At 38.1% G+C, this 17,987-nt stretch overlaps 2 protein-coding genes across 2 annotated transcripts in view; one reads left to right on the top strand and one right to left on the bottom strand.

The window, feature by feature from the left end:
- Positions 1-246: 246 nt before the first annotated feature.
- On the bottom strand, positions 247-2,959 carry LOC117479158 (E3 ubiquitin-protein ligase TRIM21-like). The gene is made up of 2 exons (XM_034126158.1): positions 2,832-2,959; positions 247-2,019 (listed from the first exon to the last, which is right to left on the bottom strand). Exon 2 carries the CDS (start codon positions 2,011-2,013, stop codon positions 370-372), a length of 1,644 nt encoding a protein of 547 aa, XP_033982049.1. The 5' UTR covers positions 2,014-2,019; positions 2,832-2,959; the 3' UTR covers positions 247-369.
- A 6,943-nt stretch (positions 2,960-9,902) lies between these two features.
- LOC117479149 (high choriolytic enzyme 1-like) overlaps positions 9,903-17,987 on the top strand; it is a 60,158-nt gene continuing 52,073 nt past the window's right edge. The window contains exons 1-3 of the mRNA XM_034126149.1: positions 9,903-9,916; positions 11,501-11,679; positions 17,384-17,446. Coding sequence (XP_033982040.1) covers positions 9,903-9,916; positions 11,501-11,679; positions 17,384-17,446 — 256 coding nt within the window. The remainder of the gene's footprint in view (positions 9,917-11,500; positions 11,680-17,383; positions 17,447-17,987) is intronic.

The raw sequence follows: 17,987 nt of genomic DNA, 5'->3' as shown, positions 1-17,987 counted from the left end.
AAAGGAGTTTAGTACTTCCACTAGTAATGTGTGCAAGTATGAAACACTTTTTGAACACACAATTCTGAGACAATAAATACTTTTCTTGTCCCCCTGACATATAAAGAAGTGGCAAAAGTTTATTTCTGAGTAAATAGTTTTCTGATCACTTCAAGTCATGACGGCAGGTAGTGCAATCCGTAGAATAAACTAGAGTACATTAGAAGATACTCATCAGTATTTTTATGTGTTTTTATGCATCTCATCAAGGCGAACCATATGTCATCAGATTCTGAAAAATTAACAATGTGTACAATGTACTTCCCCAGTTGAATACATTTATTACATTTAGTGAGAGTGACTCTTTCTGTAGAAAATCAAATGGTAGTTCTACTCAGTGTGATTGACAGGAGAGATGATCATAGGGGCAGAGTTTTTACCACCATTGTTGTTACAAGGACCAAAGTATGGGTAGAGTTTCTCTTTGAAGCAGCAGCCAGTGAAGGAGTAGATCAGAGCTGCAGCATCAACCTCATAAAAGGAGACCAGACCCTCCTCATAATCCACAAACACCCCCACCTTCTCAGGCTGAGACTTCAGAGAGAGACGGACTATAGGAACAACAAAAGCTTGGTACTCATTTCCATTCCTCAACACTATCGTCCAGTAACCTTTCTGAGGAGACAGTGAGATGCTTCCCTTCCTGTTGATCGACTCTCTGACCACTCCTAAATCCCACTCAGTCTTCCCTTTAACCTGAACCTCGTAATAAAATCTCCCTGAAGAGAAACTCTGCTTTGCAAAGACACAAGGACAAGCATCAAATCTCTCTGGATTGTTTGGGAGATTTTTGCTCACATCACCAAGTTTAACTTGTTTTCCATCATCAGACAGGATGAGATAGGGATGTGCTGTTTCAGGATCAAGAGTCACCTCCACCTCATACTGCTGGACCCTCTTCAGCTCCACCTCGAGCAGCTTCTTCATCTGTTTACTGAGCGTCTCTTCCAGCTGAGTCACAGCTCTCACCACAGTCCCCTCATATGAAGGTGGATGGACCCTGACTTCTGTCCAGTTCTTGGTGGGTGGAGCAGCGTTCAGGGACGTGAAGCTTTGGAGGAGGTGGAGCTGGTCTTCAGAGCGTGAGAGCTGCTCCACCTCAGAGCTTCTCTTCTTCAGCTCAGAGATTTCCTGTTCCAGCTCTTTGATGAAGCCTTCAGCCTGTTCCTCTGTCTCTCTCTGCTTCTCTTTGATGGTGTCGATGAGCTCGGCCTGGCTTCTCTCAACAGACTCCTTCAGAGCAGTGAAGAACTGAACACCATCTGCTATCTCTCTGTCTGCCCCTTCCTTACTGAGCTCCACTGAGCGATTCATCTCCTGAATCTTCAATCGTCTCTTCTGGATCATCTGCTGAATTTCAGCCTCTGTCTTCCCCAGCTCAGCCTTCTTTCCTTCATATCCTTCTTTCAGAGGAACAACATCATGTGTCTTGTGCTCTGAATAGGTGCAGAGCATGCATACACACACCTGGTCGGTCTTACAGAACAGCTCCAGCAGTTTATCGTGCTTCACACACATCCTGCCTTCCAGGTTCTCTACAGGGTTGATCAGCTGATGTTTCTTCAGGCCTGGCCTTGTCAGATGAGGCTCCAGGTGAGTCTCACAGTAGGACTCCAGACACACCAGGCAGGACTTCAGGGCCTTCAGTCTGGTTCCAGTGCAGACGTCACAGGGAACTTCTCCTGGTTTGACAACTTGTTGCTCTGAGCTGCTGCTGCTGGCTTTCTGTTGAGCTGACTGTCTGAACTGAGCAGCCATCTCAGAGATGAAAGTGTTGACCTGCAGCTCAGGCTTTATGTTGAAAACCTCTTTGCAGTTGGGACACTGATAGGGGACTTTAGTATTCCAGTGTTGAGAGATGCAGGCTTTACAGAAGTTGTGTCCACATGGTGTGCTGACTGGATCAATGAACACATCCAGACAGATGGAGCACAGAAACTGATCTTCAGTCAGCAGACAGCTGGCAGCAGACATGTCTCTCTGAGGACAAAACATGTGAAAAAAGCAAAAACTGTAATGTATATATGATTGAATCTCTTGTATCTGTTTGCTTTAAGTCAAATAGATGGTGATACTGAACTCTGCTGATGTATCATGATTATGCCGAGGATGAAAGATTGCTCAAATTTGCAGTACACTGTTATTGTTAAATGTTAAAAAAGTCTCTCTGTTTGTTAATATTATAAATGAAATCTGGAAAATCATAGCAGCATTTGGTTTAAACTCTAAGAAACACAATGTGTAAGCTCTAATACTGTTGGGGGATTTTGCCGTTGTTGAACAGAGGAGTGAAACCTCCTGCTGAGCATCACTGAAGTTAATACTAGTTGTTAAAAAACAGTAAACGTTATCAGCTTCAAAAGGCAGACAGCAGTTACTACAGAAACAGGTTCAAAGCTCAAGGCTACTTACCACAGTGTGTATAAATTAGATACGATGAAATATCTAATTGTCATGCCTTTTTATAAGCAAATCTTGTAACATAACACCAGATCCCTTGCTTTGGAAAGTCCAGAACACATCTACTATATAGATTCTACTTTATTTAATAGAGTCAATTATACAGATGTTTTCAAATACAGGAAATATGAATATAAGTATAAGCTAATGCTAGCTTTGACTGTATGCTCTCTAACCTAACTTAACCAGAGTTTACATTGTATTTTTGGCTGTTGCTAATGTAAATGTTGAGGTTTTTATCTTAACTGACACATTTCTATAGTATACTGTTCTTTATATGAATCCAACTTTGACTAAATATTTAGTTAGTGATTTGTCTGTAGTGTACTCACCAGTGTTTGCAGAGTCCTGCTGTGTTGTTGATAAAAAGCTGCTGGATTCAGTTGAGTGTTTCTTCAGAGAAACAGAGACTTGTCTCGGCTGCTGCTCTGCTGTCGCTCAGAAAAACATCAGCTTTCATTTCCGGGAAATGGAAACTCTTCTCTTACAGTGTGGTTCCACCTCTCAGTGGCAGTTTGCCAAGAGGGAGTGGAGGAAGGACTATTGAGGCTTGTTATATAACTCGGTGACGATGCATTCTACAGCTGATCCAAGAGGCTTTCAAATAGTGTATTGAGCACAAGTAGGAATATTTTCTCAATACATAAAGGACATCTATTTACACATCTGGAGATTTATAGACATATTTCACAACGCTGTGTTATGGTTTCATTTCAAACCTTTATTTATGCAGGTGAATCCCATTGAGATCATTGATCTCTTTTTCAAGGGTGACCTGCTGCAAGTAGGTTCCACATGAATACATATAAACATAACAGAAAAACAAAAAGGACATCATACAGCATATTTACAGTGACTACAGTTTACATAGCTTGTAACATTTACAGGTTCCAACAGTTTCCGATTGGATAGCATCTATCCTTGCTTTAAAAACATTTAGTGGCACCAAATTGCTCAGTTTCCATTTCAATTGCAGACTGTTCCAAGTTAGCGGAGCTGCGCATCTAAAAGCTATCTTCCCTAAGACAGTCCTAGCAGTTGGCACATTTAATAAAACCACAGCATTCGATCTCAGGCAGTAGCCACTTAGAATTCGCCGTGAGATCAGGGAGCAGATGTAGGATGGAAGTTTCCCTAACATGGCTTTGTATATAAAAATGTACCAGTGACTGAGCCTCCGTACAGTTAGCCCTTACGCAAATAAAATATATTTCCCCATATATTAACTGTCAATATATTGCATTATTTTGTTTTCTGATTTACTGGTTAATTGAAAAGATGTAATAAAGGAAATCTTGCTGTTGGCTACACCAACTGATACTGATTAATAATCAACATGAAAAACATATTTATTCATATCTACAAAATATATTGAAGATATATAGAATAATATATTGTGTTAATATATTACAATATATTGATATATAGAATAATATATTGTGTTAATATATTGCAATATATGGGATAATACATCAGTAATTGCCGCTTTTCATATATTGAGTAATATATGTAAATATATATAATATATTGGTTGTGTATATATGTGAACATACATTTACTATATATTAACATTTATATGGGGACATGTATGTACTCTATATTCAGATTTATATGGGGACATGTATGTAGTATATATTCACAATTATATGGGGACATGTACTATATATATTCACAATTATATTGGGACATGTATGTACTATATATTCACAATTATATGGGGACATGTACTATATATATTCACAAATATATGGGGACATGTATGTACTATATATTCAGATTTATATGGGGACATGTATGTAGTATATATTCACAATTATATGGGGACATGTACTATATATATTCACAATTATATGGGGACATGTATGTACTATACATTCACAATTATATGGGGACATGTACTATATATATTCACAATAATATGGGGACATGTATGCGCTATATATTCACAATTATATGGGGACATGTATGCACTATATAAAAGACCATGTACTTACCATATATTCTGAACATGAGTGCAATATATGTTCACAATGAGGAGAAATGCATGTTCTGATAAAAAAAATCTTTCATTTAATTTCAAACCTTTATTTATGCAGGTGAATCCCATTGAGATCATTGATCTCTTTTTCAAGGGTGACCTGCTGCAAGTAGGTTCCACATGAATACATATAAACATAACAGAAAAACAAAAAGGACATCATACAGCATATTTACAGTGACTACAGTTTACATAGCTTGTAACATTTACAGGTTCCAACAGTTTCCGATTGGATAGCATCTATCCTTGCTTTAAAAACATTTAGTGGCACCAAATTGCTCAGTTTCCATTTCAATTGCAGACTGTTCCAAGTTAGCGGAGCTGCGCATCTAAAAGCTATCTTCCCTAAGACAGTCCTAGCAGTTGGCACATTTAATAAAACCACAGCATTCGATCTCAGGCAGTAGCCACTTAGAATTCGCCGTGAGATCAGGGAGCAGATGTAGGATGGAAGTTTCCCTAACATGGCTTTGTATATAAAAATGTACCAGTGACTGAGCCTCCGTACAGTTAGCCCTTACGCAAATAAAATATATTTCCCCATATATTAACTGTCAATATATTGCATTATTTTGTTTTCTGATTTACTGGTTAATTGAAAAGATGTAATAAAGGAAATCTTGCTGTTGGCTACACCAACTGATACTGATTAATAATCAACATGAAAAACATATTTATTCATATCTACAAAATATATTGAAGATATATAGAATAATATATTGTGTTAATATATTACAATATATTGATATATAGAATAATATATTGTGTTAATATATTGCAATATATGGGATAATACATCAGTAATTGCCGCTTTTCATATATTGAGTAATATATGTAAATATATATAATATATTGGTTGTGTATATATGTGAACATACATTTACTATATATTAACATTTATATGGGGACATGTATGTACTCTATATTCAGATTTATATGGGGACATGTATGTAGTATATATTCACAATTATATGGGGACATGTACTATATATATTCACAATTATATGGGGACATGTATGTACTATACATTCACAATTATATGGGGACATGTACTATATATATTCACAATTATATGGGGACATGTATGCGCTATATATTCACAATTATATGGGGACATGTATGCACTATATAAAAGACCATGTACTTACCATATATTCTGAACATGAGTGCAATATATGTTCACAATGAGGAGAAATGCATGTTCTGATAAAAAAAATCTTTCATTTAATTTCAAACCTTTATTTATGCAGGTGAATCCCATTGAGATCATTGATCTCTTTTTCAAGGGTGACCTGCTGCAAGTAGGTTCCACATGAATACATATAAACATTACAGAAAAACAAAAAAGGACATCATACAGCATATTTACAGTGACTACAGTTTACATAGCTAGTAACATTTACAGGTTCCAACAGTTTCCGATTGGATAGCATCTATCATTGCTTTAAAAACATTTAGTGGAACCAAATTGCTCAGACTGTTCCAAGTTAGCGGAGCTGCGCATCTAAAAGCTATCTTCCCTAAGACAGTCCTAGCAGTTGGCACATTTAATAAAACCACAGCATTCGATCTCAGGCAGTAGCCACTTACAATTCGCCGTGAGATCAGGGAGCAGATGTAGGATGGAAGTTTCCCTAACATGGCTTTGTATATAAAAATGTACCAGTGACTGAGCCTCCGTACAGTTAGTGAAGGCAAACCTGCCCTTGCATACAGGGTACAGTGATGGGTTAATACTTTACAGTTTGTCACAAATCTCAGTGCACTGTGATAGGCGGCATCTAACTTGATCAGGTAATGGGCAGGTGCATTCATATAGATCAGATCACCATAGTCCAGTACAGGTAAAAAGGTCACAGTGACTAGCCTTTTCCTGGCCTCGAGCGAGAAACAGGACTTGTTCCTGTAAAAGAAACCTAGCCTAACCCTCAGTTTTTTAAGCAGGTTATTGACATGAAGTTTAAAAGTGAGACAATCATCAAGCCAGATACCAAGATATTTGTAACAGGTAACCACTTCAAGTTTTATTCCTTGCGTAGTTACAATTTCTAAAACAGGCTCTGGTGTCTTTTTAGCTTTTGAAAAGAGCATTACCTTGGTTTTATCAACATTTAAAAGAAGCTTAAGCGCTGAGAGCTGAGTCTGAATAATGAGAAGCTTAATTTGTTTTTTTCTATCAATGTGTAACAGTTATCAAAATACTCATTAAAAGAAGGACAAGGAAAGAATAAAAGAAAAGGCCTATAAACAACACATTATGTAATGACTCAAGAACATTTTCATGTAATTATGTAATAAAACCCACATTTTGTAATAATCTGCTGCATTCTGTAACAGCCTGAACGCAATATAAAATACATTTCCCTGCATTTTGTAATAAATTATTACATTTTGCAATGGTTATTACAAAATGCGTGAGTTGCCCTTTAAAAAAAATGTAATATTCATTATGTAACCATAACCAAACTGTAAATATATCCCAAAATTGATGTTGATATACATGTTGGCTAATGAATATGGTAACACTTGATCTAGTTTTGGCCAATGAAAGATATTCTACTGAAATATTTTTAAATTATGAGTAAGGATGATTCATGGTTGAATAAATAAATAAACAGTTGTAATGTTATTGTTTGCAACTCATTTTGTAATAACCACAGCAATATGTAATAATATATTTCAAAATTTGGCGACATGTATTACATATTTGCATTGAACTTGTTTACTACATAATGGGCAAATTATTACAAAAGGAGGTGTTATTACATAATGAAGGGAAAATGTATTACATTTTGTATAGGTATAGTTAATAAATGATGCATTGTTATTTCATACAGGGCCAAAAAGAGCAGTCTGTTATCCTATTTAACAATCTTGTTTTTTGTTTCACCTGGTGACAACTTTAAACATGAGCTGATCACTCATTAAAACAAGGTCCGGAACAGGGCCAAAAAAACAGTCTTGTACCCTATTTAATCGTCAATCTTGTTTTTTTCGTGCCTTAACTCACAAATTCTTGTGTTAATGGATGTTCTTATATCTGATGTCTTGGTCCCTGGATGGTGGTTTACTACAGCATCTGTGGAACAGAACAATTACAAATAATTAGAAGTTCACAAAAGACAGCAGGAATTATAACAATATCCATAATATCTATATTAAAGCATGGGCTGGCTTGGTGAATACTGTGGGAATACAAATAGTGGAAGAATAGGCTTTGTACATTTTCGTCTGAGTGTGGCGCTACTGGTTGGTATATTTTATGGAATTTGGACCAAGCATCTGCATCTGTAACAGTTCTGTTTAAAACTTTTTTAAATGTAATTGCATTCATCTTTAAAGGTGGGGTAGGTAAGTTTGAGAAACCGGCTCGAGATACACTTTTTGTTATATTCCATGGAATGCTCTTAACATCCCGATAGCAATGAATATCTTAAGTGCTTTGACAAAAAATCCATAAAAAAATATCATCTGTGGAAGCCGTGGTACTGTAAAAAGCACGACCAATCATTTTAGCCGGCCCGGCTGAAATGACTGGATGGCCTACCTGCTTGTCAGCCTTCCATCTGTGCACAAACTTATCTCGTGCCCTCATTGGTCATGTGCGCGTTCGTGTGTGTTGGAGGAGGGGCTCTGTAAGGAAGTGGCAGATTTTTTCCGGCTGTGTATTTTCAAATTCTAGCGCACCCAAGCTGGTTTCTCCAAAATTACCTACCCCACCTTTAAAAGACTACTTTTATTGAATGAGAGTTTTACCTAGCACAATGAGCCTGGGGTGGTGGGAAGGGAGAACTGGGCCTCGGCATCGGCAGGAGTTGTAGTCGCCTATGAGTATTAGAATTTAGATTAACAAAGGCATAGAAAAACCCTGAAATATGTACTGACACAAAGCTACAACCCTCGATTTTGTAAGTAGTAGTAGTAAATACATACGTATATACAATATACAACAATACGCATAGTGCAATTAGCAGTACCAGTAATAAAATAACTGAATAAATAGTAGTAGAACCTTTATTTAGCCAGGAAAATCAATTAAGAACAAATTCTTATTACAATGATGACCTGACAGGAGGCAAAAGGCGTCCTGAGGGGATGGGGTTTGGGAGGAAAAAAATAAAAAGACAGACTCCGGGCACTACAGAACCCAGGAGACAACACAATGACACAGAGATGACAGGCATAGCAGTTAAACATATAAAATCTCTAAAACAATATTGCTGTGGTTCAATCTGTCATTAAAATAATATAGAACATACATCCATTCAATCATTAATTCCTTCATGGCAAGGATAACTAAGCTGAATAGTGAATAAAGTGATATGTGAAAAGTAAAATTACAGTGAAATTAAATGAAAGTGTGTTCCTCACCACTGCGATCTGGCTCCTCTGTCCTTGTGTCTTTTGGGTCTGATTCCTCACTACTGATGTCTGCCTCTCTGCATGGGCCCTCTCTCCTTATTTATTCTGTCTCAGTCACCACTGCTATCTGGCTCCTCTGTCCTCTTGACTTGTGGTTCTGCAGGCTTAGTTCGACCTATGAATTTCAACAATGCTCCTGTAAAATATATAGATATATAGTATTATGGGTCAACATTAAAATAACATACACTGGAGAGCAAAATGTGAAATGCCATTGACTGTAGGCTACATATTATCCACACAATTGTCAGCAGGGGCAATAACAACTAAAATGTGAACTAACTTGAATGCATTAGTCCACAACACATAGCCTAACTAATGTTAGCCTACATAGTTACTAACATCAGAACACATAGACTAACTGTGGTTACATTACTTAACTAGCTCATCATCTTCACCAGTCAGAAAATGTCCGTTAGCCGCGGGGCTAGTTTTCGCTATGTTAAACTCCATTGACTTATGCTAAAATGTTAGCGATCTAAAGGTCCGCTATCTTTGGCTGTTTTGGGTCGACTTCAGTTGACTGTAACATTGAAAATCTTCTAAATTGAATGTTCACAAAGCTGCGGACCGGTTATACACTTATACACGAGGGAACTAACATAGCTAATTTAACTAACGTTAGCTAATGTAGCTGTTGTAGTGCCGAGAGACGGGACATACGGATTAAGCAACTAGACTACTTGTAGTGTACATGCAGAATTATTTCAATTTAAAATAGTTTTAAATGCTCACACACATACCTGACTCTCGTGCTGTATTTTCCTCTCGTTTCATTTTAATTTTCCGTTTCGAAGCACCTGATGAATGCTTTCTCTTTGACAGACACTCAGCGACAGAATCAACAGACAGAGGCGGCAACGCAGATTTGAATCTGCCAATCAGATCAATCTATTGCTGGAGAGGGGGGGGGCCTCCCCGAAATCTATGAGATTGATTGGTGATGATCACTGGCACGTAATGTGTCCAATGAGAACGTTAACACGTTTTAGAGAGTTATGTTTAGCGAAGACGGAGGTCAGCCACTGTCAGCCGGAAGTGGCGCATTCGAATACTGTTTGGGCTGTCTGCCGTGGATGGGCTGCATTCCACTCCAAATAGCCGGTCGGCCGTAATATATGCATATATATATATGCGTGCATATATGCATATATATATGCGTGCATATATGCATATATATATATATTTATGTGTATATATATGCATATTTATATATATGCATATTTATATATATATGCATATTTATATATATATGAATATATATATATATGCGTGCATATATGCATATATATGTGCGTGCATATATGCATATATATATATATGCATGCATATATGTGTGTGTCTGTATATATTTATAAACTGTATATTATTTTCCATCATTCAATGGACAATTTGTACTTTTTTAATATATAGGCAACCATCAAACATATGTTCATATATAAAGTGGGTAACTATACAAAACGAAGTGAGATAACTGTTTATGAATATCTGTTCAATTGTATGTAAACTTGTGTAACTCATGAAAGATAAATGAGTGTTTCAATAAAACTATTACATATAAATGTATAGTGCAGTTTTTGTTTTCATTGCAATATTTTTTTTTTATATGTATCAATATATAGCCATACATGGTCCATGCATATATTGCAATATATTTAAAAATATAAGGACTACTTTCCCATATATGGAAATGTATGATCCAGTATATTGTATTATATTTACCAATATATTACAATATATTTTTGTTTCATAAGGGATACAAAGTCATCATACTGTATATATTATTCTGAAATAGACCAATCTGCACAATGACTACTTTTACCTTTGCTACTTTACCTACATTTTTATGATAATACTTTTCTACTTTTACTTGAGTAACATTTTGAATGCAAGACTTTTACTGTAACAGAGTATTCCTACACTCTGGTACTTCTACTTTTACTCAATTACAAGATCTGAGTACTTCTACTTTTACTCAAGTACAAGATCTGAGTTATTCTACTTTTACTCAACTAGAAGTTCTGAGTATTTCTCCCACCTCTGAGGAAAAGTCTAAGAACCTGAATGTGACCTTTGATCTCCTTTGACCTCCTTTGACCTATTGACCTCCATTGAACCACAGCTGCTTTGTTTCTTTCTCCTCAGCTTCTCGTGAGCGCTCCATCATCGAGCGCGGCCTGACTTCCTTCCACGATGTTTCCTGCATCCTGCATGCAGGTTAGCTCTGAGTGTTAGCGACAACAAAGACCATATTACGTCCAAAACTGTCACGCATTGTTTCTGATAGCAACGTTTCTGATAGGGCCGTGGGTGTAAAGCCCGCCCACATTTCCGATATTACGTCATATCGGACTCAAATCTGGATCAGCTCCGTTGTTCCCCCGTTTTTAGAGATTTGTGTACGGAGGAAAAGAGAGAGGGTTTTATTTTCTGACACTTTGTGAGTTCCCTGACACACCGGGGACACATATTTATGTACAAAGGGCATGAAAAAGTGCAATTTGCATGATAGGAGACCTGTAAATGTTGTGTTTGTTGCAGCTGTTACTCGTACGTGGGGCGTCGGGGCTACTCCCAGACGGTGTCTCTGGACCGGCAGGGCTGCCTGTATCACAGCACGGTTCAACACGAGCTGCTGCACACGCTCGGGTTCAACCACGAGCAGTGCCGCTCCGACAGAGACCAGCACATCTGCATCCTGTGGGAGAACATCCAGTCCGGTCTGTATCCTAAACTGTTCTTATTATACATTCATGCTCTAAAACACCCTCAAATAAGCCCTTAATAAAGTATTTTTTAAAACATCATCCGAGGCGTGTCCCATGTCTCACCTGCACCACCTCTCTAGACCTCGGCCTGGGTTTTAAACACTTTTAGGGACACTTGGTTGACTTTATTTTAAGATATTTTCCCTCCCCGTGTGCCTACTAACCCGTGTGTATTTTATATTTTATATTTTACATTTTACATATTTGTTTTATATTTTACATATTTTAACATTTGGGTTGATGTGATTTTTATTACCAGCACTTATTTTTAAAAGCACTTATTTAAAAAAAAAAGCACTTTTATGTATTTATTTATCATGTTTTAACACTAATTTTAGCTGCATGCCGATTTTAAACAAAGTCAACCTTGGTTCTTTTAGCCAGATGTTTTTAACCCACTTACCAGGTCTTTTACCAGATGTTGTGGTACGCAGCCTCGGACACCCCACCGGGGGAGACCCCCTCGGGGGGGCAGGAGTACAAGTTTTAACCCCGCCGCATACGCTCTGTGCTTCAGCCGCTGATCTCTTTTATCCCTTTTATTGCATTTTCTTAAACATTTTTTAACACAGACCAAACAGGGCTTTTATAAACTTTTATTGGTTTTACTACAGGAGTTTTTAAACAGGTTTCTAAACAAAAAATATTGACCCGAGAGCCCGTGCACCACGCCGCGCTCCTAACTAAGTCTTCACCCTAAAATGAATGATTCCCCTTACGTGATTGTGTAAACAACTTTTGGTCCCCACATGGATAGTGATGCTAGGTCACACACACACACACACACACACACACACACACACACACACACACACACACACACACACACACACACACACACACACACACACACACACACACACACACACACACACACACACACACACACACCCTGTCTGACTTCATATTAAGTGTTTGTGGTGTTAGCATCATTGAATGTATCTCTTAGTCTTGTTGACTAGAACTCAAGGAGGACATTTCCGCTCTTATCGAGGAAATAAAAGGTATTTTCTTTATTAAAACCTCAATAATGTGAAGATGATTTTCCACATCTTTCTTCCGATACTCCAAAAAAAGAAGAAGGTGTTTGAACGTTTAATGTTGATATTGATAAACAGCTTCATTCTGCAGATCGTTGCTCGGCTTTTAATGAATGAACAACGATGGCTTTGTACAGAAAGGACTCTGATAGAATGAATGACAGGGGTAATAACACAGTATACTTTATTTGAAAGACAAATTAATACATAAAAACATATTCAAGATAAAAATAAAGTACCTCAGAATGTAACTACAGTAAAAATCTTGACTGCATGTAGTGTAGATGTTTGTCCACTAGGGGGCGACACATCCTCACAGTTCACATGGAGAGACCTGCTAACACACCTTTACAGAACTGCTTTAATGACACAGGTATTTAAGCATCACCACTAAAACTATTGTGTTTCCCTCAGAATGGAAATGGAAAATCAGCATTTACTTTAATGAGAAGTTTCAAATGTACGCCTCAATCCAGAAATGCCACTGAAAAACAAGTGAAATAACACATTTATGTTCACATACTATTTAAAACACAGCTTGCTCAATCATCCTCAGTGTCATCTACACACTGATCCTTCTTTAAAGATCGTTATGCAGTGTAAATAAACACAACTGAAGCACAAACAAAAGAACATTTTCTATTTTGAAGGAAGACAATACAGCAGGGAGGACACAAAAGCATTTTCAAGCTAATGTAACTTTCCTTTTCAAGTCATGTGTGGCTCTTTCCTCGTCTGTCGATCAGTGAAAGTCAATCTCAACCGTCTCCATCCTGATCTCCCACATTCCTCCCGCTCCTCAGTGATGGACACGTCTCTGAAATCTTTGTCTCTCTCTCTGCCCTGAGGCGACACGTCGGGACTCTCTCTCTCAGAGGCAGTGCAGATATCTGAGGGAACAACGTCAACATGTCAGAACTGCTTTTACTTTCAGGCAGAAGAGAGGCCATGTTGTTCGTGTCCTTTAATTGTCTTCATATAAGGCCAGACAGAAGAGGTCAAAGCATAAGAGAGTATGCATCAGAATCAGAATCAAGTTTATTGCCAGGTACGTTTAAACATACAAGGAATCTGCTTTGGTATCTGGTGGTGCGAACATAAACAATCTAAAGAAATAAGTTGCAAAGTATATATGTTAGAGCCAGTATTTAGTTTTTATAAGAAAGGCCACCTAATCGTGACGTCTGTAGTCAACACACTATGAAAGACTACAATTCCCACGGCGCCTCCTTTAAGTGACAGTGATGGGCAGCAACCGGTCAGAAAGACGCCGTCGAGGAACAGTTTGTAACCGTTCAATTACCCTTTAAGTTATTAAGTTATATTTCAAGAAAGAAAGAACACCTAAGTTGTTTGTTATTTTATTTGAGTTTTGCCTATTTGTTTTGACTATTGTAAAGGACTCTTTTCTTTGTTGCATGGGTACAAGTTTGTTATTTTATTTTGAGCAAACACATCGCATCATATCATCAAAATCATCGGAGGCCAAGCAACTCTTCAACTGTAAGTAACACAAAGATAAAGGAAAGAAAACGAGTTAAAAATGTCTGTTTAAGTCGTCTGAAACCTATTATGCACATTTTCAGGTGTATATCAGTATGTAGTGTCTCTACTTTAAAGAGTCCTCTCCTGCTGATGTTCAGGTGTATATCAGTATGTAGTGTCTCTACCTTAAAGAGTCCTCTCCTGCTGATGTGCAGGTGTATATCAGTATGTAGTGTCTCTACCTTAAAGAGTCCTCTCCTGCTGATGTTCAGGTGTATATCAGTATGTAGTGTCTCTACTTTAAAGAGTCCTCTCCTGCTGATGTTCAGGTGTATATCAGTATGTAGTGTCTCTACTTTAAAGAGTCCTCTCCTGCTGATGTTCAGGTGTATATCAGTATGTAGTGTCTCTACTTTAAAGAGTCCTCTCCTGCTGATGTGCAGGTGTATATCAGTATGTAGTGTCTCTACTTTAAAGAGTCCTCTCCTGCTGATGTTCAGGTGTATATCAGTATGTAGTGTCTCTACTTTAAAGAGTCCTCTCCTGCTGATGTGCAGGTGTATATCAGTATGTAGTGTCTCTACTTTAAAGAGTCCTCTCCTGCTGATGTTCAGGTGTATATCAGTATGTAGTGTCTCTACTTTAAAGAGTCCTCTCCTGCTGATGTTCAGGTGTATATCAGTATGTAGTGTCTCTACTTTAAAGAGTCCTCTCCTGCTGATGTTCAGGTGTATATCAGTATGTAGTGTCTCTACTTTAAAGAGTCCTCTCCTGCTGATGTTCAGGTGTATATTAGTATGTAGTGTCTCTACTTTAAAGAGTCCTCTCCTGCTGATGTGCAGGTGTATATCAGTATGTAGTGTCTCTACTTTAAAGAGTCCTCTCCTGCTGATGTTCAGGTGTATATCAGTATGTAGTGTCTCTACTTTAAAGAGTCCTCTCCTGCTGATGTTCAGGTGTATATCAGTATGTAGTGTCTCTACTTTAAAGAGTCCTCTCCTGCCGATGTTCAGGTGTATATCAGTATGTAGTGTCTCTACTTTAAAGAGTCCTCTCCTGCTGATGTTCAGGTGTATATCAGTATGTAGTGTCTCTACTTTAAAGAGTCCTCTCCTGCTGATGTTCAGGTGTATATCAGTATGTAGTGTCTCTACTTTAAAGAGTCCTCTCCTGCTGATGTTCAGGTGTATATCAGTATGTAGTGTCTCTACTTTAAAGAGTCCTCTCCTTGTGATGTTCAGGTGTATATCAGTATGTAGTGTCTCTACTTTAAAGAGTCCTCTCCTGCTGATGTTCAGGTGTATATCAGTATGTAGTGTCTCTACTTTAAAGAGTCCTCTCCTGCTGATGTTCAGGTGTATATCAGTATGTAGTGTCTCTACTGGGACATGTCTCCATGCTTTAATGTTCAAAAAGCTCTTTATTTCTCTCATACTGCCTGTGCTGCAGCACCTCTTTTCACCCTCTGTCTGAAACCAGAGCCCAGTGTGCTCTGATTGGTTAGCTGGCCGGCTCTGTTGTGATTGGTTAACCGCTTAGAGATGTCCCGCCCCTTAGCCTATCACGTACAATGTGTTGGAGCGCTAGCCAATAGAAGCGCGAGTGTCACGAAGTGGGAACTGTGGGATTTCAGCCTTTGCAGACCATTTACATGCACCCAAATATATAACACAATACAGGAAATCGAAACCCTTTAAATGTCTGAATGGAAGTGTTTGCACCGGTTGACCCCCGTATTTTCTGGATAACCTGGACCAAAATCCTTCGTGCACACAAGTATGAGGAAGAGGTTCAAAGTTCCAGGTAGCATACTAAAAAGAGAAAAGTATGCGAGTTGGAACGCAGACAAAAAGTCAAGGTGAGTGAGAACTGGTTTCCTCAGCGTGCGTTCAGACCATTCTTCTTAAGTGAGAACACAACACACGCCTCAGTGGAGAGCAGATTCCTCAGCACACTGCGCTTTGTGCTGCGTATGTGCCACTCATTCTTCAAATCCCTCCGGACAAAGACGCTTGTTGTAGAGTGAAAGGTAAACAGTGAGACGTCAGGACAAACATTAGCAGAGAACAGTTTGAGCTCTTCTGTCACTCTGAGGAAGAGCACATGTCAACTTTTGAAGAGAGGCAAAGTCCCTTATGCAGGCAACAGTGAACACAATTTAAGAAATATAAAATACAAAGTGCAAAAACTCCAGATATGAAATAATGAGTGTCTTTGTAGTCAAGTTTTGTCTTTTTATGGCCATTGTGAGTGTATTTGTAGACACCTTCTGTCTCTTTGTAGTCTTTTTGTGTGTTGTTTTGACTATTTTGTGTAACTTTTAAGTCCTTATTAGTCTCCTTAGAGTCGTTTTGAGTCTTTTGTGGGCCTTAAGTGTCTCTTTTGGTAATTGACTGTCTCTCTGCAGTCATTTAGTGTCTCTTTGTGGTGATTAAGTGTCTCTTTGTGCCACTTTGTGGACATGTCTTGTCTTATTGTGGGCATTATGTGTACCATTGTGGTCATTCTGAGTGCCTTAGTAGTCATGTTGAGTCTTTGAAAACATATCACATAGTCATTTTGACTCTCTTTGGAGTTTCTTTATGTATCTGTTGTTATTTTCACACTTTTCATAGTTTCTTCGTGTCGTTTTGCAGCTGTTTTTCATATCTTTGTAGTTTCTTTGGTCTTCTCGCAGCTCTTTTGCATCTGATTGTTGTCTTTTTGTCCGCCCCTTGAGTCTCTCCTTGGTTTATACTTGTGTCTTTGGGTGACATTTTGTAGATCTAGGCACTGGTGTTAAGGTCAGCTTTTTGGTGAGCTAAGAGATTCTGTTTCCCATTCAGCAAAAAAGAAAGTGAAAACTCTGCATTTATATCATTCTGCTCAGAACAAATCCAATCTAATTTGAACACTGATGAAAAGTAAATCATGCTAAATTGACTTACTGTTAGTTGCATTCATAATGGATGCAACTCCATGGGAATACATTGAAATCACAGCCAAATAATGTCACTTTAAATCCTGTATTGATCAACCCTTTCATGTTTTACACTCATCTAATACACAACTAACTTCACAATGATCTGAGGAATGGGGTGAAGTTCATTTTCTGTGTTTTCTGACCCTCGCTGTGATTCTCGTCCTCTCAGGTTGGGCGTACGCCTTCGACAAGATAAACACGCTGAACCTGAACACACCATACGACTACAACCGTAAGGAGAGCCCAAGAAATACAAGTGGAAATGTATTTCTACGGACCCAAAAACAGCAAAATATGTTTCAAAAAGGTCCGTTTTTATTTGATTTCACATCAACAGTAAGTCCGGTTAACTAAAATGTCCGTGCCGAACAATACCCCCCAACCCATAGATCCGTGGGTGAATAATGTCAATCATCACATTACACACATCCCTTCACAGTTACATTTTTAATTTACATTAAAGTATTTTGTGAGGCCTTCTAAAATGTTTTTAAATATAATTAGGGTTGGAGTTGAAGAGTTTGTAAATTGCGTAGCCTGGCAACGCAATCGCACAACGTCACGTCCGTTAATTCCAAATCCACACCAGTCTATGATCCACACACATGGATTAACATCGATTTAATACATTAATGTAGCCTTTGTTTCTGCTAAAAGAGGTGTCGACCAGCTAGGGCAACAAGAAAATCGGCGAAATCAAGTGTGACGATTAAAAAAGAAATTAAAAACATCTCATTTTGACAATAAAAACCGACCAATAGGCGCGGTAGACC

This window comes from Trematomus bernacchii, unplaced genomic scaffold (genome assembly GCF_902827165.1).
Source record: "Trematomus bernacchii unplaced genomic scaffold, fTreBer1.1, whole genome shotgun sequence".
NCBI lineage: Eukaryota > Metazoa > Chordata > Actinopteri > Perciformes > Nototheniidae > Trematomus > Trematomus bernacchii.
This window is presented reverse-complemented; position numbering and strand designations above follow the sequence as displayed.